Genomic DNA, 15,336 nt, shown 5'->3' with positions numbered 1-15,336 from the left:
TTCACAGGTTTCCTTTTTCTCTCTGCTGCCTTCCCCCAAGACTGTAAGATGACTTTTGCAGGGTCCTTCTCACTCATCTCTGGGGCTCCTGCAGTACTGACAGTCAGTTAATGCCCAGGGCAATAAACTCAGAAATGCAGGGTGGTCCTAGTGGAAATCATGCATTCTAAAGCAAATGAAGGAGATAAGAGCTTGGATACTGATCCTGCTCATATGAACCAACATTTTAGTAACACTTGTACAGTGAAACTGTGTTGGACCCCAAATGAGGGCATCAAGGCCACTAATCAACAAAATTATTAGGGTTAGTCTTCTTAAACAACCTGCATTAGCCTAATGCCATGTCCTGAAAAACTGTGATCATTTTCTTACATCACTAAAACACACAAAAAAATAAATTCAGAGATTTGACAGAAATATCCTTAATATAAGCTTTATGTGAAGAGAGATCAAGCCTGTTTTGCCCATCACTGTATCCTCAGCACTTACATCACAGTGCCTAGCACACACTGGAAGCTCTTTAAAGATTTGTTGAATAAATTAATGACTCAATGACTGATCCATATAAAAATGTATATGTCGCTTATGTCAATTAATTTGACTTTCAGAACTCAGTAGCCTATTTAATTATATTCAGTCTTCAGTTTGCAGCTCAAAAATTCACACACTCAGGGAAGTTTCCCACAAGACCATCCCTGCCAGCCCCAGGCCTCTTCCCCAAACCAACCAAACACATCATCTCATAATAGCTTTCCACCTTCCTTTCTAGCTTTCTACCTTCCTTTACTGTACCACATTTGTCACAGCTGTATTCTACATTTATGCTGTAATTATTTACTTAATCTATCTCCATGAACTGAAGTGAATTGCTGGTGCCCTTAAAGCAGGGACCATGTCTCTTTCCGCACACAACTAAAGCCCAACAGACAGTGAGCACTCATAAAGTATTCCTTGAATGAATGTTGCCTTGCTGGTGGTTCAAGGAACAGAGCCATACCTGCATTTCCCAGGAGGAGGCTGTGTGACGGAATGAACAGCTCAGACTCTCAAGTCCAGCTCTCTGAGGTAGAATTCCAGTTATGCCACTGATAGATGATCCTGGGTAAGGCACTTAATCCCAGGGCTTCAGTTCCCAGTTTGTAAAAGCCTCATACACCCATAAAACTAATTGGGTTGTATGAAGATACAGAAAAGTGTGCACACAAAGTGTTTAGAACAGTGCTCGGATATAGGAAGTGTACACATTTCAGTTATAACTACTGCTACAGTGCGCCCAAATGGATGGTTTTTCAAATTAAACCAGGAGCCGTCAGCGTGCTGGGGATTCCCTGTCTGCCTTCGCAAAGTCTAGAGAAAATCAACTCGCACAACTAGGCTCTCACCCAGGTTGGAGAGAACGACGAGCCAAATATAAACAGAGTCCCGGTGGGAAGGCACCAGGAAGGAGGGACCGGAAAAGACTTCCCACAGGTGACACCTGGGAAGAGACTTCCCAAGGATGGTGGGGACATGAGAGGGATCCCAACCACTTCTCGGCTTCCTCCTGAAGCGAAAGCCCTCGCCGAGGCCCTTTCCCAGACTCAGACTCTGAAAGGACGCGCCCCGGGGCCCAGACGCGGGCCACGGGGGAGGCGGCGAGGCCGCGGACTCACCCGCAGCGCTGAAGCCGAAGCCGGCGGGGACCGGCGAGTGTTCTGCGAGCTCCAGGCGGATGACAACCAGTGACACACTCATAGGGCAGCCGCTGGCCGGCGAAGGCCCCGGCGGGCTCAGGCGAGGCTGGGAGGCGAGCCTAGAGCAGAGAGGCCCGGGGCGGGCAGTGCCGCCACCGCCTCAGCAGCAGCAGCACCTCCGCGAACAACCCTCTGAGCCACAACCACCTCCACTTCCGCCTCTCGGCCGCCGTCGTTGTCCTGTGAGGTTACGCATGCGCGGGCCAGCGCGCTCTTTGATTGGGTGTGGAGGCTGCCACGTGACTGGTGTGTTTTCGCTGAGGTGAGCCTCCACCCTGCGTACGGAATCTGAAGAGGTTGTGGAGGAGGCGCGTCACGGGAATCTCGGGAGCTGGGCTTTCATTAGGCGGATCGGTGGGTTTCCGCCCAGACCTGAGTTGGCCTACGTGAGAGACCTCGTTCTCAGCCCAGCTCATCTGATGGCGAGGGGTCTCAGACTCAGCGAGGGCTCCCAATTGTCCGAGCAACCCGCACCCTGTAGAGAGCTCTGGCCTTTTTTTGTCCTGTTTGATCTCTCGCTCCAGCTATAGGCAGAGTAGCTTTGTGTCAGCCACGCTTTACATATCGGTGCTCTGAGACATAGAGATGAATCCGCTTCTTTCTCTGAGGGCCAATAGGAAGTAAGGGCTGTTGGGGTGGTGGGGATACATTGGTGAATAAGATGAACACCCAATTCCTGTTCTTATGGATTTGACCTTGTTTTTAGTTGTGTGACCTTGAGCGAGGTTTTTCATAAAATTGTGTGATATCCTTATACAGCTATGAGGATGAAGCAAGTAGAGGCTGTGACTCTGTTTACATTAATTTTTCTGAGAGTCCGCATTCTTTTCAATACCCCAGACTTGAGATTGAGGACAGGAGGAGAAGGGGGCGACAGAAGTTGGATGGCATCACCGACCTAGCGGACATGAGTTTGAGCAAACTGAGATAGTGAAGGACAGGGAAACCTGGTATCCTGCAGTCCATGGCGTCGCAAGGAGTCCGAAATGACTTAGCCACTGAACAACAGACTTGCCTTTGGCACGTGAACATGGAGAGCCACAATCGGTACATATATAGCATATATGTGACAGGATGCTACTCTAGGTATATGTTATGACATGTAAGTGTGTCTTAGCACACACTGTGTCCTGGACATACGTAGATGTGTGGACTACAAATCCATATCATGACCACCTGACGTTTATACCTTATGACTGCACACTATGACTTTATATCATGATTTCTCAACCTCTGCACTGTTAACATTATTAGACTCACTAAGCCTTTGGGTTGTGTGTATATCCTACACTTAATGGAATAGTTAGCACGATCCCTGGCCTGACCTACTAGGTACCAGTAGCACCTCCAACTGGTGACCACCAAAATGTCTCCAGACATTCCCAGATGTCCCCTTGGGGCCAAAATTCCCCGCAGTGGCAGTTGCTGATTTTTGTGAAACTGTATATGCCATATGCATCCCACTATATGTATATAATATATGAGGTCTCATGTGAACTTTTTTTAAATAGCATATTACAGTAGCAGATAACATTTAATGGTGTGCCAGGTACTAACTTGAGTGCTTTATTAATACATACTTTATCTCTGTGTAGTAGTAACAACAACTTTTTGAGACAGGTACTATAATTTTTCCCATTTTATGGAGGAGGAATCTGAGGCTCAGAGAGAGTCAGTTGCTCAGGATCTCACATGTAAATAAGTGGCAGAGCTAGACTTTGAGTCCAGGCAATCTGATTCCAGAGCCAACACTCAATCTCTACTAAACCCTCTCTAATATGCAGCAACTGGCCTTCTCTGGTGACTCAGATGGTAAAGAATCTGCCTGCAATGTGGGAGACATGGGTTCAATCCCTGGGTTGCGAAGATTCCTTGAAGAAGGGAATGGCAACCCACTCCAGTATTCTTGCCTGGAGAATCCCATGGACTTAGGAGCCTGGTCCATTGGGTTGCAAAGAGTCAGACACAACTGAGCAACTAACACTTTCACTTTTTCACAGTGTGCATGTTTATGAAAGTATAATTTAGGTAGGACATCTACATTATACATACCGATCTCATTCTGAGAGGCAGAGAGAGAGAAGATGAATATTGTTTACGGTGGAGAAGGAAGATGCCAGTTCCAGAGAACTAGAATTATTCATTAGAGATGGGCAAAACGGGCTTGTTACAGTACTCTGTAGCTGCCAAATGCTATGCCTGCCACTTGTGTTCCCCTATTTTCTGATTCATCCAGTTTATTCATCCTTTCAACTTATATTTCTTTTCTGATTTTTGGCCTTGTCACACACCTTGCAGGATCTCTGTTTCCTGACCAGGGATTGAACCAGGGCCATAGCAGTGAAAGCGGGGAATCCTAACTGTTAGGTGCACATGAAGTAAAAAGAAGTGTTATTCGTTCAGTCATGTCTGACTCTTTGCAACCCTATGGATTGTAACCCACCAGGCTCCACTGACCATGGAATTCTCCAGGCAAGAATACTGAAGTGGGTAGCCATTCCCTTCTCTAAGGGATCTCCCCGACCCAGGGATCAAACCCAGGTCTCCTGCATTGCAGGCAGATTGTTTACTGTCTGAGGCACTAGGGAAGCCAAGGGAATTCCTCCAACTCATGTTTTTACTGAGCACCTGCTGTGTGTCTAGATATTTTGCCAGGTCCTAGGGGATGGATAGACATGAAAATGAAATAAGACAGGCCTTTCCTTAATGGGTTTACATGGAGAGGAGTAGGTAGAGTCAAAAAGAGGAACTGTGATGGGGTAAGTCGTCTAGTGAAGGTATGGATAAGAAGCAGTGAAAATGGAAAAAAAAATTAGTACCAGAGTCTTCCAGGAAAAGAAAGACTAGCCTCTTTAGAGGAGATAAAGCTGATGCTGTGATGTAAAAATGAGTGGAAATTTACTAGCAAATAAAGCAGACTTCCTATAGCTCAAATGGTGAAGAATCTCCCTGCGATGCAGGAGACGAGGGTTCGATCCCTGGGTTGGGAAGTTCCTCTGGAGAAGAGATTGGCAACCCACTCCAGTATTCTTGCCTGGAGAATTCCATTGACAGAGAAGCCTGGAGGGCTACAGTCCGTGGGGTCACAAATACTCAGACACGACTGAGCAACTAACACACACAAAGCAGGCAGAGGCGTTCCAGTCAGTGAGCAGGTACCATGGAGTTACCAGGATGTATGGTATGAGAAATCACAGCCTTCTCCTGCTCTGAAGAGAGCAATGGGAAGTGAGAACAGACCATCATCTCTAGTTGGAAGGAAGCAGCAGCTAGTTGTGGGAGCAGTGCCCACTCATCCATTAGCTGGAGTATGAGGAGGACAGTGTCTTCAGTGAGAATAAAAGTCACCCCTTCAGTATGAAAGTCAGCCTTTTTCATCTCTGTTAAGCCCTCGCACAGAACTTGTTGACACTTTTTGGAGCCTATAAATAAATTTCTCCTTCCGTCACTAACTTTGGCCTTGGCATAGGAACATAAGTAAAACCCAAAATGCAAATCAATCTACCTTTTTCATTTCAGCATTCATGCCCCAATCCAGCAAATTTCCAATTACATAAGAAACACGTTGTATCATCTTGAGCATTTACTTCCTAAGCCTTCTTTCTTTAGATTCGTACATACTTTATTTAGTCCTTCTGGTGGCACTGAGGTGACTCCCATGAACGTGCAGGCGTCTTACCAACCTGTTTTGCTCTAACTTGCTTCTTAGCTTTTAACCATAGACATCACATGAGAAACTTCAAGATTTTCAAGTGGAACTGACTGCGAGTAGAGTTTGTTGTTGTTTTTGTCCTTTTTCCCAGGTTTTTATTTCAGACCTAAAAAACATGGAAAGACGAGTACAAGGATCTCTCATACACCTTTCATCATGTGCCTTTCACTAATTATTAACATTTGCCACATTTATGTCTATTCATGTGGAAATGTTTGTGTATCTATATATACATGTACCTGTTGTGTGTATGTTTTTGTTTCCCCTGAACTTGTTGAAAGTAAGTTTAGAAAAGAGGCGGTGATGATCAGAAGGTCATCGCCCTGCTCTGTAGGAGGGATGATAGTGTGGCGGCATCGTGAGCGCTAGGAGGAGGTGAGTACAGGGCACCCTGAGACAGTACAGCAGAGACTGCTCATCTGCCTCTTCTGGTGGCTGGAAGAGGTTCCATGAAGGAAGTGACAGGCAGACTACAGCCTGAGGGACAGTGGGCAGTTATCCAGGGAAACAGCATATGCTAAGGCCTGGCCACAGGAGGAGCGCATCATGTGTTCAGTGAAGCTGCTGTGGACATGAGTGTCGAGATCACCGAGGCTAAGGTGAAATACAAAGGAGAGCTGCTGCCCAGAGGGGAGAAGTTCTCAGAGGGCCTTTTCAGGCAGCTTAAGGAGCTGAGAGTTTATTGTGAAGACAATGGGGAGTCACTGGAGATTTTAAATGGGGGCAGGACATGATCAAATTTGCCATTTTGACTGACGAGGCAAGGGGACCCACTTAGGAGGCTGCTGCAAAGGTCTGTGGGTGAGATCATGCAGTGGGAGTGGAGAGAGTAGACGGAGAGCTTTGGGAGGAATGACCGGTCACACTGAGCACCAGAATGGAGGTGTCTGGCTGGAAGACTGAGGGGTGAATCCAGTTTTCTAGCTTGGGTAGCTGGGGGAACAGGGAAGCCCTTTCCTGAGCCAAGGACCTTAGGAAAGGAGTTGTCATGGGGGGCAGAGACACTGAGTTCAGCTCTGGTTATGTCTGAAATCTGGTTGGGAGTCACAGTAGACATGCTGGTGGCGCCCTGAGAGCCAGGACGGAGGTCTCCTTGGAGGCAGTGACGGCTAACCATGTCCTGTCTCTGCTTCACAGCCTTGGCCCCAACATGTGCCTAAGGCGGCTTCTGCAGTCCTCCCAGCTCCAGCGGGCTTGGAGGGCGGCCTTCCTGAAACATGTCCAGGGCAGGCACCTGGGAGCCCGGAGATGGACGCATTCTGGAGGTGGCCCCTACAGAGCAGTGATTTTTGACATGGGCGGAGTTCTGCTTCCTTCTCCAGGGAGCGTGGCCACAGGTGAGCTCTTCATTCTCCTTCACCTTTGGAGACTGGTGTGCGTGGGGGTGGGGGAAAGGAGGGTGTTGAGGGGAGATGACTGTCTCAGTGGGTGCTATTCTTGCTCTTGAATCAAATTTCAAGCAACAGTTAGTGCTGCTGAGGATCTTGGGCAAATGATTTCACTTCTCTGAGTCAGTTTCCTCATCGTTAGATTAATGCTAATGATAGTGCATACCTCTTTGGGGTTTGGGGACCATTAAGTGAGATCATTCATAGAAAGCATTTGATTAGCAGAATGAGTGCTTGGCTCATCTGAAATTCTCAATAAATGATGAGCTGTCATTGTTATTGTTACGGGTAGAATTTAATTACCTTCCCCTGAGAACTGCTTCTGAATGTTGTAATCTTCCCTCCCTGATTTGATCAAAGTCTTTCCTGTTCTATCAACCTCCCTCTACACCTGCTTTTGTTACTATAAAATCAGACCTCTAGGTTCTGATCATTTCTTTATCTGCCCTTCCTAACAGAACAGTGACTGAAGAAGGCAGAAGTTGATTTATTTTGTATATGAAAGCTAGGTATGTGGTCTGGGCTAGTATGTTGCTGTGTGATATCAGAGCCGTGGGCTCTTTCTGTAGTGTCATTCTGCTATGGGTATTGTTCATTTCCAGTCTTACCTTATGGTCTCTGCTGGCTGCTTCATCTTCTGCTGTCACATTATCATTCCAGCCAGCAGGAATCGAGAAGGACCTTTCTTTTTAACTACTGCTGGCTGGTTGGGCAGTTCTCCATGCTAAGTCAACCTAAGTTCAGTTTTTCTGTGACCTTGGTCAAAAAATTACCTGGGTATACAAACTGCTAAGGTGAGCCTTTTTTGTTTTCTTTTAATTTTTTCAACTCTGAGCTGAGCCCTCAGCTTTTCTTTTCCTCCACTCATATTCCTCTTGCATTTACGCCTGTTCCACACTCCCCGAGTCATCGTACTTCCCTCCCCCAGTCCTTCCTGCTTGGAAACATAAAGATCACTGGGCAGGAGTTGTCTTGACTTTCTTCAGAATATCTTGAAAAGCTACTTGCTTCTTTCCACTCCCACGGCCTCTACCCAAGTTTAAATCCCCGACTTGTCCTACCTTTGAAATCATATCAGCTACCTGCATCCTCTCTGTGACTCTGGTCCTTTGGGTTTTTTGCACCACCCTCCACACAGCCCCCAGAATTAGTTTTCTAAAACACGGATCTGGGATTTCCCTCACTGTCCAGTGGTTAGGACTCCATGCTTTCACTGCAGGGGGTGAGACTTTGATCCCTGATCAGGGAACCAAGATCCCACATGCTGCCAAAAAAAACCCCACACATACACACATCTTATCCCTTCACTCTCCTGCTTCAAATCCTTGAGTGCCTGCACTCTGTCTCTTAGATTAAGTTGGGAAGCTTTTGTCTGACATTAGGGGCCTCTTACAATTAGCCCACATACCTTTGTGCCACACAACTTCCCACATGTGCCCACATCTCAGCTTCGTAGACCACTTGATGTTCTTTAAACACATCTGCACCCCTGCACCTTGGCAAGTTCTGTTCCACCTCCTGGCAGCTACCCTCCTCTGGGTCCTCAAATCCTACCTATACTTTAACAACAAGTTAAATGGTATGGTGTTCAGCATGGTGCCTGAAATCTTTGAGCCCTCAGTAAATCAGATGATGGTTGTTATTATTGACTTCTCTTCTGTCAAGACTCCTCTGACCTCCTTCCCTGGCAGAATGTCCCTGGATAGCAGCTTTCCAGTTGAGCTTAACACCAAGGGGTGTTTTAGCTGGCTATGGGATGTGTTCCTATCTCCCCTGTGGGGCAGTTAGAATTGGGGACCATGGGTCTGAGATGTGTTAACTTCACTTTTCCAGTGTCAGCTCAGAGCTGGTTCAGGTGTTCATTCAGTAAAGGTTTGTTGGATGGATAAAGAAGGAAATAATAATACCTTCAACTTTCTCCTTATTGTTTTTCTTGACTGGAACTCTTAATGTTATTTATTCATTAAAAAGACCTATGGGTTCTCTGAGATCTGCTCTTACTAAAGTGGATCAGTGATGAAAGTAGCCAAATCTGAGCATCAGAAGACCACCCGGTGTACCTGATGCATGATCTCTGTAGTTCTGAGAAGCAAAATAATTTAAAATAAGGGGTGTGTGTGTGTGTGTGTGTGTGTGTGTTTGGGGGTGTGTGTGTAAAGGTGACTGGATAATTAAGGGGCTTATTGATGGGTAAGTGAGAGTTGGTTGTGGGTGTACATGTATGAAAGGCTGATCAGTTCTGAGCAATGATGAAAAGTTTTTACTGCAGAACTTTATATAACTATGAAGGTTTCTACACTTGATCTGAGCTCAAAAAAAAAAAAAAGACCTATGGGACTTTCCTGGTGGTTAGTGGTAGTTAATAATCTTCCTTGAAATGCAGGAGATTTGGGTTTGATCTCAGTCAGGGAACTAAGACCCCACATGCCTCAGGGCAACTAACCCCAAGTGCCGCAACAGAGATCCGCCCGCCACAAGTAAGACATGATGCAGTCAATAATAAATAAATAAATATTAAAAAACTGCCATCCCAGATAAAACAAAATGACCTATATAAAGGGTCACTGGAGCAGCAAGTACTAGAATTCAGGCATACTTTTTTTACACTTAAGCCAGAGGTCAGTCAGTCAGCTACAGCCTGTGGACCAAATCTGGCTTGTTGTATGGTTTTGTATAGTTCATCAGCCAAGAATGGTTTTTATGTTTTGAAATAATTTAAAAAGTCAAAACAAGAATATTATTCTGTGGCATGTGGAAATTATACAAAATTCTAATTTCAGTATTCATAAAAATGAAATTGTATTGGAACACAGCCATGTTCATTCATTTACATAGTGTCCATCTGTGGCCCTTCTCAGAAAGTTTGCAAGGCCCTGATTTCAGCTATTAGTTTACTATAAAATCAGTGTACACAAAAAATTAATAAGAGTATACAGGCCAAACATTTTAGCATAGCATTCAGGGAGTGTCATATGATCAGATTGCTTAATTTTTGTCAGCGTGACGGATAAAAGGCTATGTCTGTGTGTTTTTCTTCCTCTGTATGTTATTTTTTTTTGTATGTTATTTTAATTTCAGGTTGAATGCTTTTTTTGTGTATTAGTTGGTCAGTTTTCCCTTTCTGTGAATTGCTCATTTTTATTATTGATTTGCAATAATAAACTTTTGTCATATCACATGCAAATATTTCTCTATTCTGGGACTTGTCTTTTATTTTATGATAATGTTTTTGCTGTACAAGAGTTTTCATTTTTGATATCAAGAAAATCATTTGTGTTTTTTTCTATGTCTTGAGTTTTATGAGTCTTGGCTAAGAAAATCTATTCAAATAAAGATGTTCTGTATTGTTTTGGAATTTTTTTCCGATTTGGGTATTTAATTTGTTGGGAATTTTTGTGGTGGTATGATAAAGAGATTTAATTAAATTTTTTCCTTATAGAAACTCAGTTATGGCAGTCTCATTTATTGAATAGTCAGTTCTAAAAGTATATAAACTATGAAGATAAATTTCCTGCTTGCTCCTCCACTACTTTTCAGTCAGTTCCAGACTTCATTAGTTATCACTGTGAAAAGTTTATATGTCAAAAAATTTCATTTATGTATTTGAGAATGGGTGTGTGTGTGTGTGTGTGTGTGTAAAACATGCATACCAAAACTGAATCGTACTGTACAAACTGTTCTGTACATTTTCTTTTTTCTTTTGACTCAGTATAATATCTTTGCAAGTCTTCCACATCAGTAGGGGTCTAGTTCACATCGGTTTAGTTCAGGGATTAGCAAACTCTTTCTGTCAAGGACTAGATAGACTTTCAGGGCCATAATGGCTCTATCACAACTATTCAGCTCTAGTGTTAGAACCAGAAACAGCCCTGGACAGTAGTAAACAAGTAGGTGTGGTTGTGTTCCAATAAAACTTTTATTTACAAAAAAACAGGTGGGAGACAGATTTGGCCCCCAGGCCATAATGTTCTGACCTTTGACCTAGTTTTTACATTTTAACATCTACATGGTATTCCATTATATGGGTGTATCATGGTTGATTTAACCAGCCCTTTATTAACATACATGTAAGTTTCTAGTTTTTGTTATAAGCAGTTCTGCCCAATAGCCATGTACATAATTTTTGCTTACTTTTATAAATACATCTGTGGGAGAAATTCCTGAAAGCAGAATTACCACATCAAATGTAAATGTACATTTAAAATATTATATTCAGGACTTCCCTAGTGGTCTGGTGGCTAAGACTCTGCGCTACCGACGCAGGGGACTCAGGTTCGATCCCTGGTCAGGGAACTAGATCCCATATGCCACAACTAAGAGTTGACCTGTTAAAATTAATCCTGCCTGCCACAATGAAGATCCTGTGTGCCACAATTAAGACCTGGCGTGAATAAATAAATATTTAAAAATAAAATGTTGCACTCCATAGAGGTTGTGCTTATTTACACCCCCATCAGCAGCATAGGAGAGTGCCCCTTTCCTTGCATGCTTGCCAACTCTTAAGATCCTAAAAATTGCTCTAACTTTAGTTCTAAAATTAAAGAGGTATTATTATTTGGATTGAGTTTTATAAGCTATGCTGTTCTCAAAAGACATTCTGAGTTGGTCACATTGGTGATTTCTGAAGAATGGGATTGCTTTGTCATTTTACTTTCTTTTTTAAACCTTTCTATATTGTCTGAAATATTTTCAATGCAAGGCACTGCTTTATCAAAAGAAAATGTATAAAGTGTACTAGGTCTTAGATATCATTATGAATGCTATATATATTTTTGCCCTATAGCAGCTGTATTGTAGAAACATCTTTGTTTAAAAAAAAAAAGCAATTCCTATACAAATGCTCACAATAGAAACAATACTGATTCACCACCCACTGCCTTAGCTCTCTGTGGCCCAAAATTTTCTTCTTTTTTCTACAAAACAACACCCCCAAGTGAATGTTTCAGTGTACCGGCTACACTGCCCTGAAGGATTACTACAGCCTACGAAATGAAGGGCTTGTTTTGGAGTGCTGTCAAAATCTGGTTTATTCCCTGATGTACTTCCTTACCACGTGCCAGGACCATGTGAGTGACCTAATATATATGAACCAGCCAGTAAGAGACCAGGGAAGAAAATTCATAATGTAGTGTCCAGCATCATTTCAAGCTGGTGGCATGGACTGATGCTTGGCAGCAGTGTCCCCTCAGTCACACATATTGTTACTGCTGTTCCCTAGGAGGTCTAAAGCTGAGATTTTCCATTTCCTGAATTTCTCTGAATTCCCAATAGAACCCACGTGGCACCACAGTGATGCCACAGAACCTTTATGGTAATTACCCTGCTCCCCAGACTTCAGCTGTTTGTCCATATATCGTTTCACTTACCATGTGTTTTACTTTTGGTAGAATGGGAGGTACAGAATCATATCCCTTCTGGAACTATAGTGAAGGCCTTGATCTCAGGTGGCGAAAATGGGCCCTGGATGAAATTTATGAGAGCAGAGATAACAACAGAAGATTTCTTACAAGAATTTGAGAGACTTTGCTCTGAAATTGTGAGTGATAAACATACTTTCCATATTATTTTTGTCTAGAATAGTGGATGCAACACTCATCCGTTAAATTGGTTAAACTAAAAATAAAGAAGAGAAAACCTGACAACCCCTTATAAGATTTTAAGCTATTTCTTCCATCCCTAGGTACGCAGTTTTAACTGCATGAGGAAAAATAAAAATATTATACACTCAGCCCCTCTACCAGCTATTGTTTATATGAAGCTGGAATTGTTACATAATGGTTTTGATCAGAAAGCTTGTTTAACGCAGTGACAACATTGAGCCTTTCTCTGGACTATGCATTGTTCTAAGCTCTTTGTATTAACTCACATACTTTCTCAATAACCCTGCTAAAATATAATTTAAAATATAGTCAAGTTCTGTGGATGGATGGTGGGCTTGATTGCACAACAATGAATGTATTTAATGTCACTCAGAGGGCTTAAAATAGTAAATTTGATGTTATGTGTTTTTACAATTTAAATATTTAAATAAGCTTGTATTTAAATATATAAATATACATAGAAAACCTTATGCCAAGTGATAGAACGAAGCCAGTACAAAAAGACCATGTAATATACAGTTCTACTTACATGAAGTATCCAGAACGGGTAAATCTTTAGAAACAGAAAGTAGAGTTGTTATTTTCTAGGTCTAGGAGTATTGGGGTGGTGGGGGCACCAAATGGGTAGTGACTGCTAATGGATATGGGTTTCTTTTTAGGGTGATGAAAATGTTCTAAAACTGACTGTGGTGATGGTTGTATAACTTTATGAATATATTAAGAAGCACTGAATTTTACAGACAGTTTAAGTGGGTCAGCTGTGTGATACGTGAATTGTATTTCAATAAAGCTGTTGGGAAAGATGAGGACAGGAGGAGAAGGGGACAACAGAAGTTGAGATGGTTGGATGGCATCACTGCCTCAATGGACATGAGTTTGAGCAAACTCCAGGAGATAGAAAAGGACAGGAAAGCTTGGCATGCTGCAGTCCATGGGGTCACAGAGAATTGGATATGACTGAGTAACTTAACAACAACATGAAACTGTTGTGAAATGTGTGTGTGTCTATGTATAAAATAGCAGACTTGCCACTGCAGATTTTGAAATATGATAAAATAAGAGTTTTCAAAACCCAAACAGATAGAATTTGGAAACGCGAAAAGTGATCAGAAATTGACCTTCAAAAAAAAAAAGAAAGAAATTGACCTTCAGTGCATAATGGTGAAGCTCAGGCAATGCAGAATCATCAAATATCTTCTGAATTCCCAAAAGGAATCAAATAAAAATTAAATTACATCTGCTTAATTCACTTTTAGAGTTTAATGTATCTTCTTAGAGTCTTCTGAATCTTTTTAAAAATTGACAGTGAGTGAGTGAAATGAAGAACTCAGTTAGGGACTTCCCTGATGGCCCAGTAATAGGGAATCTGCCTAGCAACATGGGATGCAGGTTTGATCCCTGGTCCCAGAAGAGATTCCACATGCTGCAGGGCAATTAAGCCCGCACCCCACAACTAGACTCAATGCAGCCAAATAAATAAATAAATACTTATTTTACAAAACTCATTTAACTGGAATGTTGATGTAAATAGCTCCATCCCCTAATGACTCATGTTTTACAACCTTATATGCAAAGTTCTGCACCAGGGCTGAAAGAGAAAATTCCTTTTGGCAGCAAGCCAGAGGCCTGGGGTAGTGACAGGAAGCCTGGAATATGTGTTTTTCTGTGTTGGTGATAAGCTGTTCTTACTCTTAATGATGGCTGGTTCTCTTCTCTCCCTACCTCCAATCTTAGTCAAAGACCTCCGTGCCCGTGGACTCCTTTTTCTCTCTGCTGACCAGTGAGCGAGTGACGAAGCAGTTCCCAGTGATGACTGAGGCCATAATTCAGATTTGGGCTAAAGGCCTTCAGACTTCAGTCTTGAGCAATAATTTTTATCTTCCCAATGGGAAGAGCTTTTTGCCCCTGGACTGGAAACAGTTTGATGTGGTAAGCTGACAGGGATCCAGAACTATCTGAATCAAGTCTCTGTCTTTACTTTAGGATGCAACATTAATGCTACCTCTCAGTAGGTCTTGAGTGGATGGGATGGTTATTCACACAGTTGACTGAGTTAGGATTAGACATGATAGGTGGGAAAGAGGACTTGCAAAGTATCCCTGAGCTGTGAGCAAGGTTATTTATGTGCTTTGATAACTGGGTGAAACCTCAGCTTCAGAGACTCCCTTTCATTCTGGACTTGAACCTTAGTCATTAGATAACACATGCACTTTATCAGCCCTCACCCTTTGACCTTTTCAAAGATCAACCCCCTTGCCCTCTATTTCTGTGGCATTAATCCTTAGATCAGTGCTGTGCAAACAAACTTACTGCAGAAAAGGAAATGTCTAGTATGGTTGCTACTATCATACATGACTGTTAAACGCTTGAAAGGTGGCTAGTGGCCCTGAGGAGCTGAATCCTATTTCATTGCAATTCAAATGTAAATCATCCCACCATATGGGACAGTGCATAAAGGGCTCGACTGTCAAAGTATCTGAGAAGACTCTGAGTCAGGAGATGGTCTTCTGTGCTGCCAGGAGGTTACTTCTGTGAAAGAATCTCCATTTTCCTTAAGGGAAGTATATGATTATTCTGGGACAAGTAGGAATTATTGATAGATGACGGGCTTAAACGTCATTCAGTCAGAAAACACATTCTTACACAGCAGTGACTGTGTGCTGGGCACTGGCTAGGTGTGAAAGGCTACTGTGTTCAATGTGACTGACATAAGCCCTGCCCTCTGGAATATATGTTTGCCACATTTTAGGTGGTCGGTTGCCACATGTGGCTAGTGGCTACTATGGCGGACTGGGCAGTATAGCATTTCCATGATTATAGAAAAAGTTCTGTTGGATAGTGCTGTTTTAGAACATGAAATCTAGTCGAATGACAGGCAGATAATTCAGAGCACAAATATGGGA

The 15,336-nt window shown here is 42.9% G+C and overlaps 2 protein-coding genes and 2 non-coding genes across 4 annotated transcripts in view; 3 read left to right on the top strand and 1 right to left on the bottom strand.

Annotated features, from left to right (window-relative positions):
- The window catches only part of LOC122423455 (BRCA1 associated protein), a 31,402-nt gene extending 29,495 nt beyond the window's left edge, over positions 1 to 1,907 (bottom strand). Inside the window, exon 1 of the mRNA XM_043440541.1 lies at positions 1,653 to 1,907. Within this exon, the coding sequence (XP_043296476.1) occupies positions 1,653 to 1,734 (82 nt within the window). The 5' untranslated portion in view covers positions 1,735 to 1,907. The remainder of the gene's footprint in view (positions 1 to 1,652) is intronic.
- Positions 1,908 to 2,147: 240 nt separating this feature from the next.
- The window catches only part of LOC122423446 (acyl-CoA dehydrogenase family member 10-like), a 37,167-nt gene continuing 23,978 nt past the window's right edge, over positions 2,148 to 15,336 (top strand). Inside the window, exons 1-4 of the mRNA XM_043440530.1 lie at positions 2,148 to 2,780; positions 6,583 to 6,782; positions 12,221 to 12,369; positions 14,168 to 14,362. Of these exons, the coding sequence (XP_043296465.1) occupies positions 2,698 to 2,780; positions 6,583 to 6,782; positions 12,221 to 12,369; positions 14,168 to 14,362 (627 nt within the window). The 5' untranslated portion in view covers positions 2,148 to 2,697. The remainder of the gene's footprint in view (positions 2,781 to 6,582; positions 6,783 to 12,220; positions 12,370 to 14,167; positions 14,363 to 15,336) is intronic.
- Positions 8,842 to 8,921, top strand: LOC122425612. Its single transcript, XR_006264930.1, has one exon. It is a non-coding gene; the product is annotated as a small nucleolar RNA U2-19 (small nucleolar RNA).
- On the top strand, positions 9,075 to 9,146 carry LOC122425598. Its single transcript, XR_006264926.1, has one exon. It is a non-coding gene; the product is annotated as a small nucleolar RNA U2-30 (small nucleolar RNA).

This window comes from Cervus canadensis, chromosome 1 (assembly GCF_019320065.1).
Source record: "Cervus canadensis isolate Bull #8, Minnesota chromosome 1, ASM1932006v1, whole genome shotgun sequence".
In the NCBI taxonomy this organism is placed as follows: domain Eukaryota; kingdom Metazoa; phylum Chordata; class Mammalia; order Artiodactyla; family Cervidae; genus Cervus; species Cervus canadensis.
This window is presented reverse-complemented; position numbering and strand designations above follow the sequence as displayed.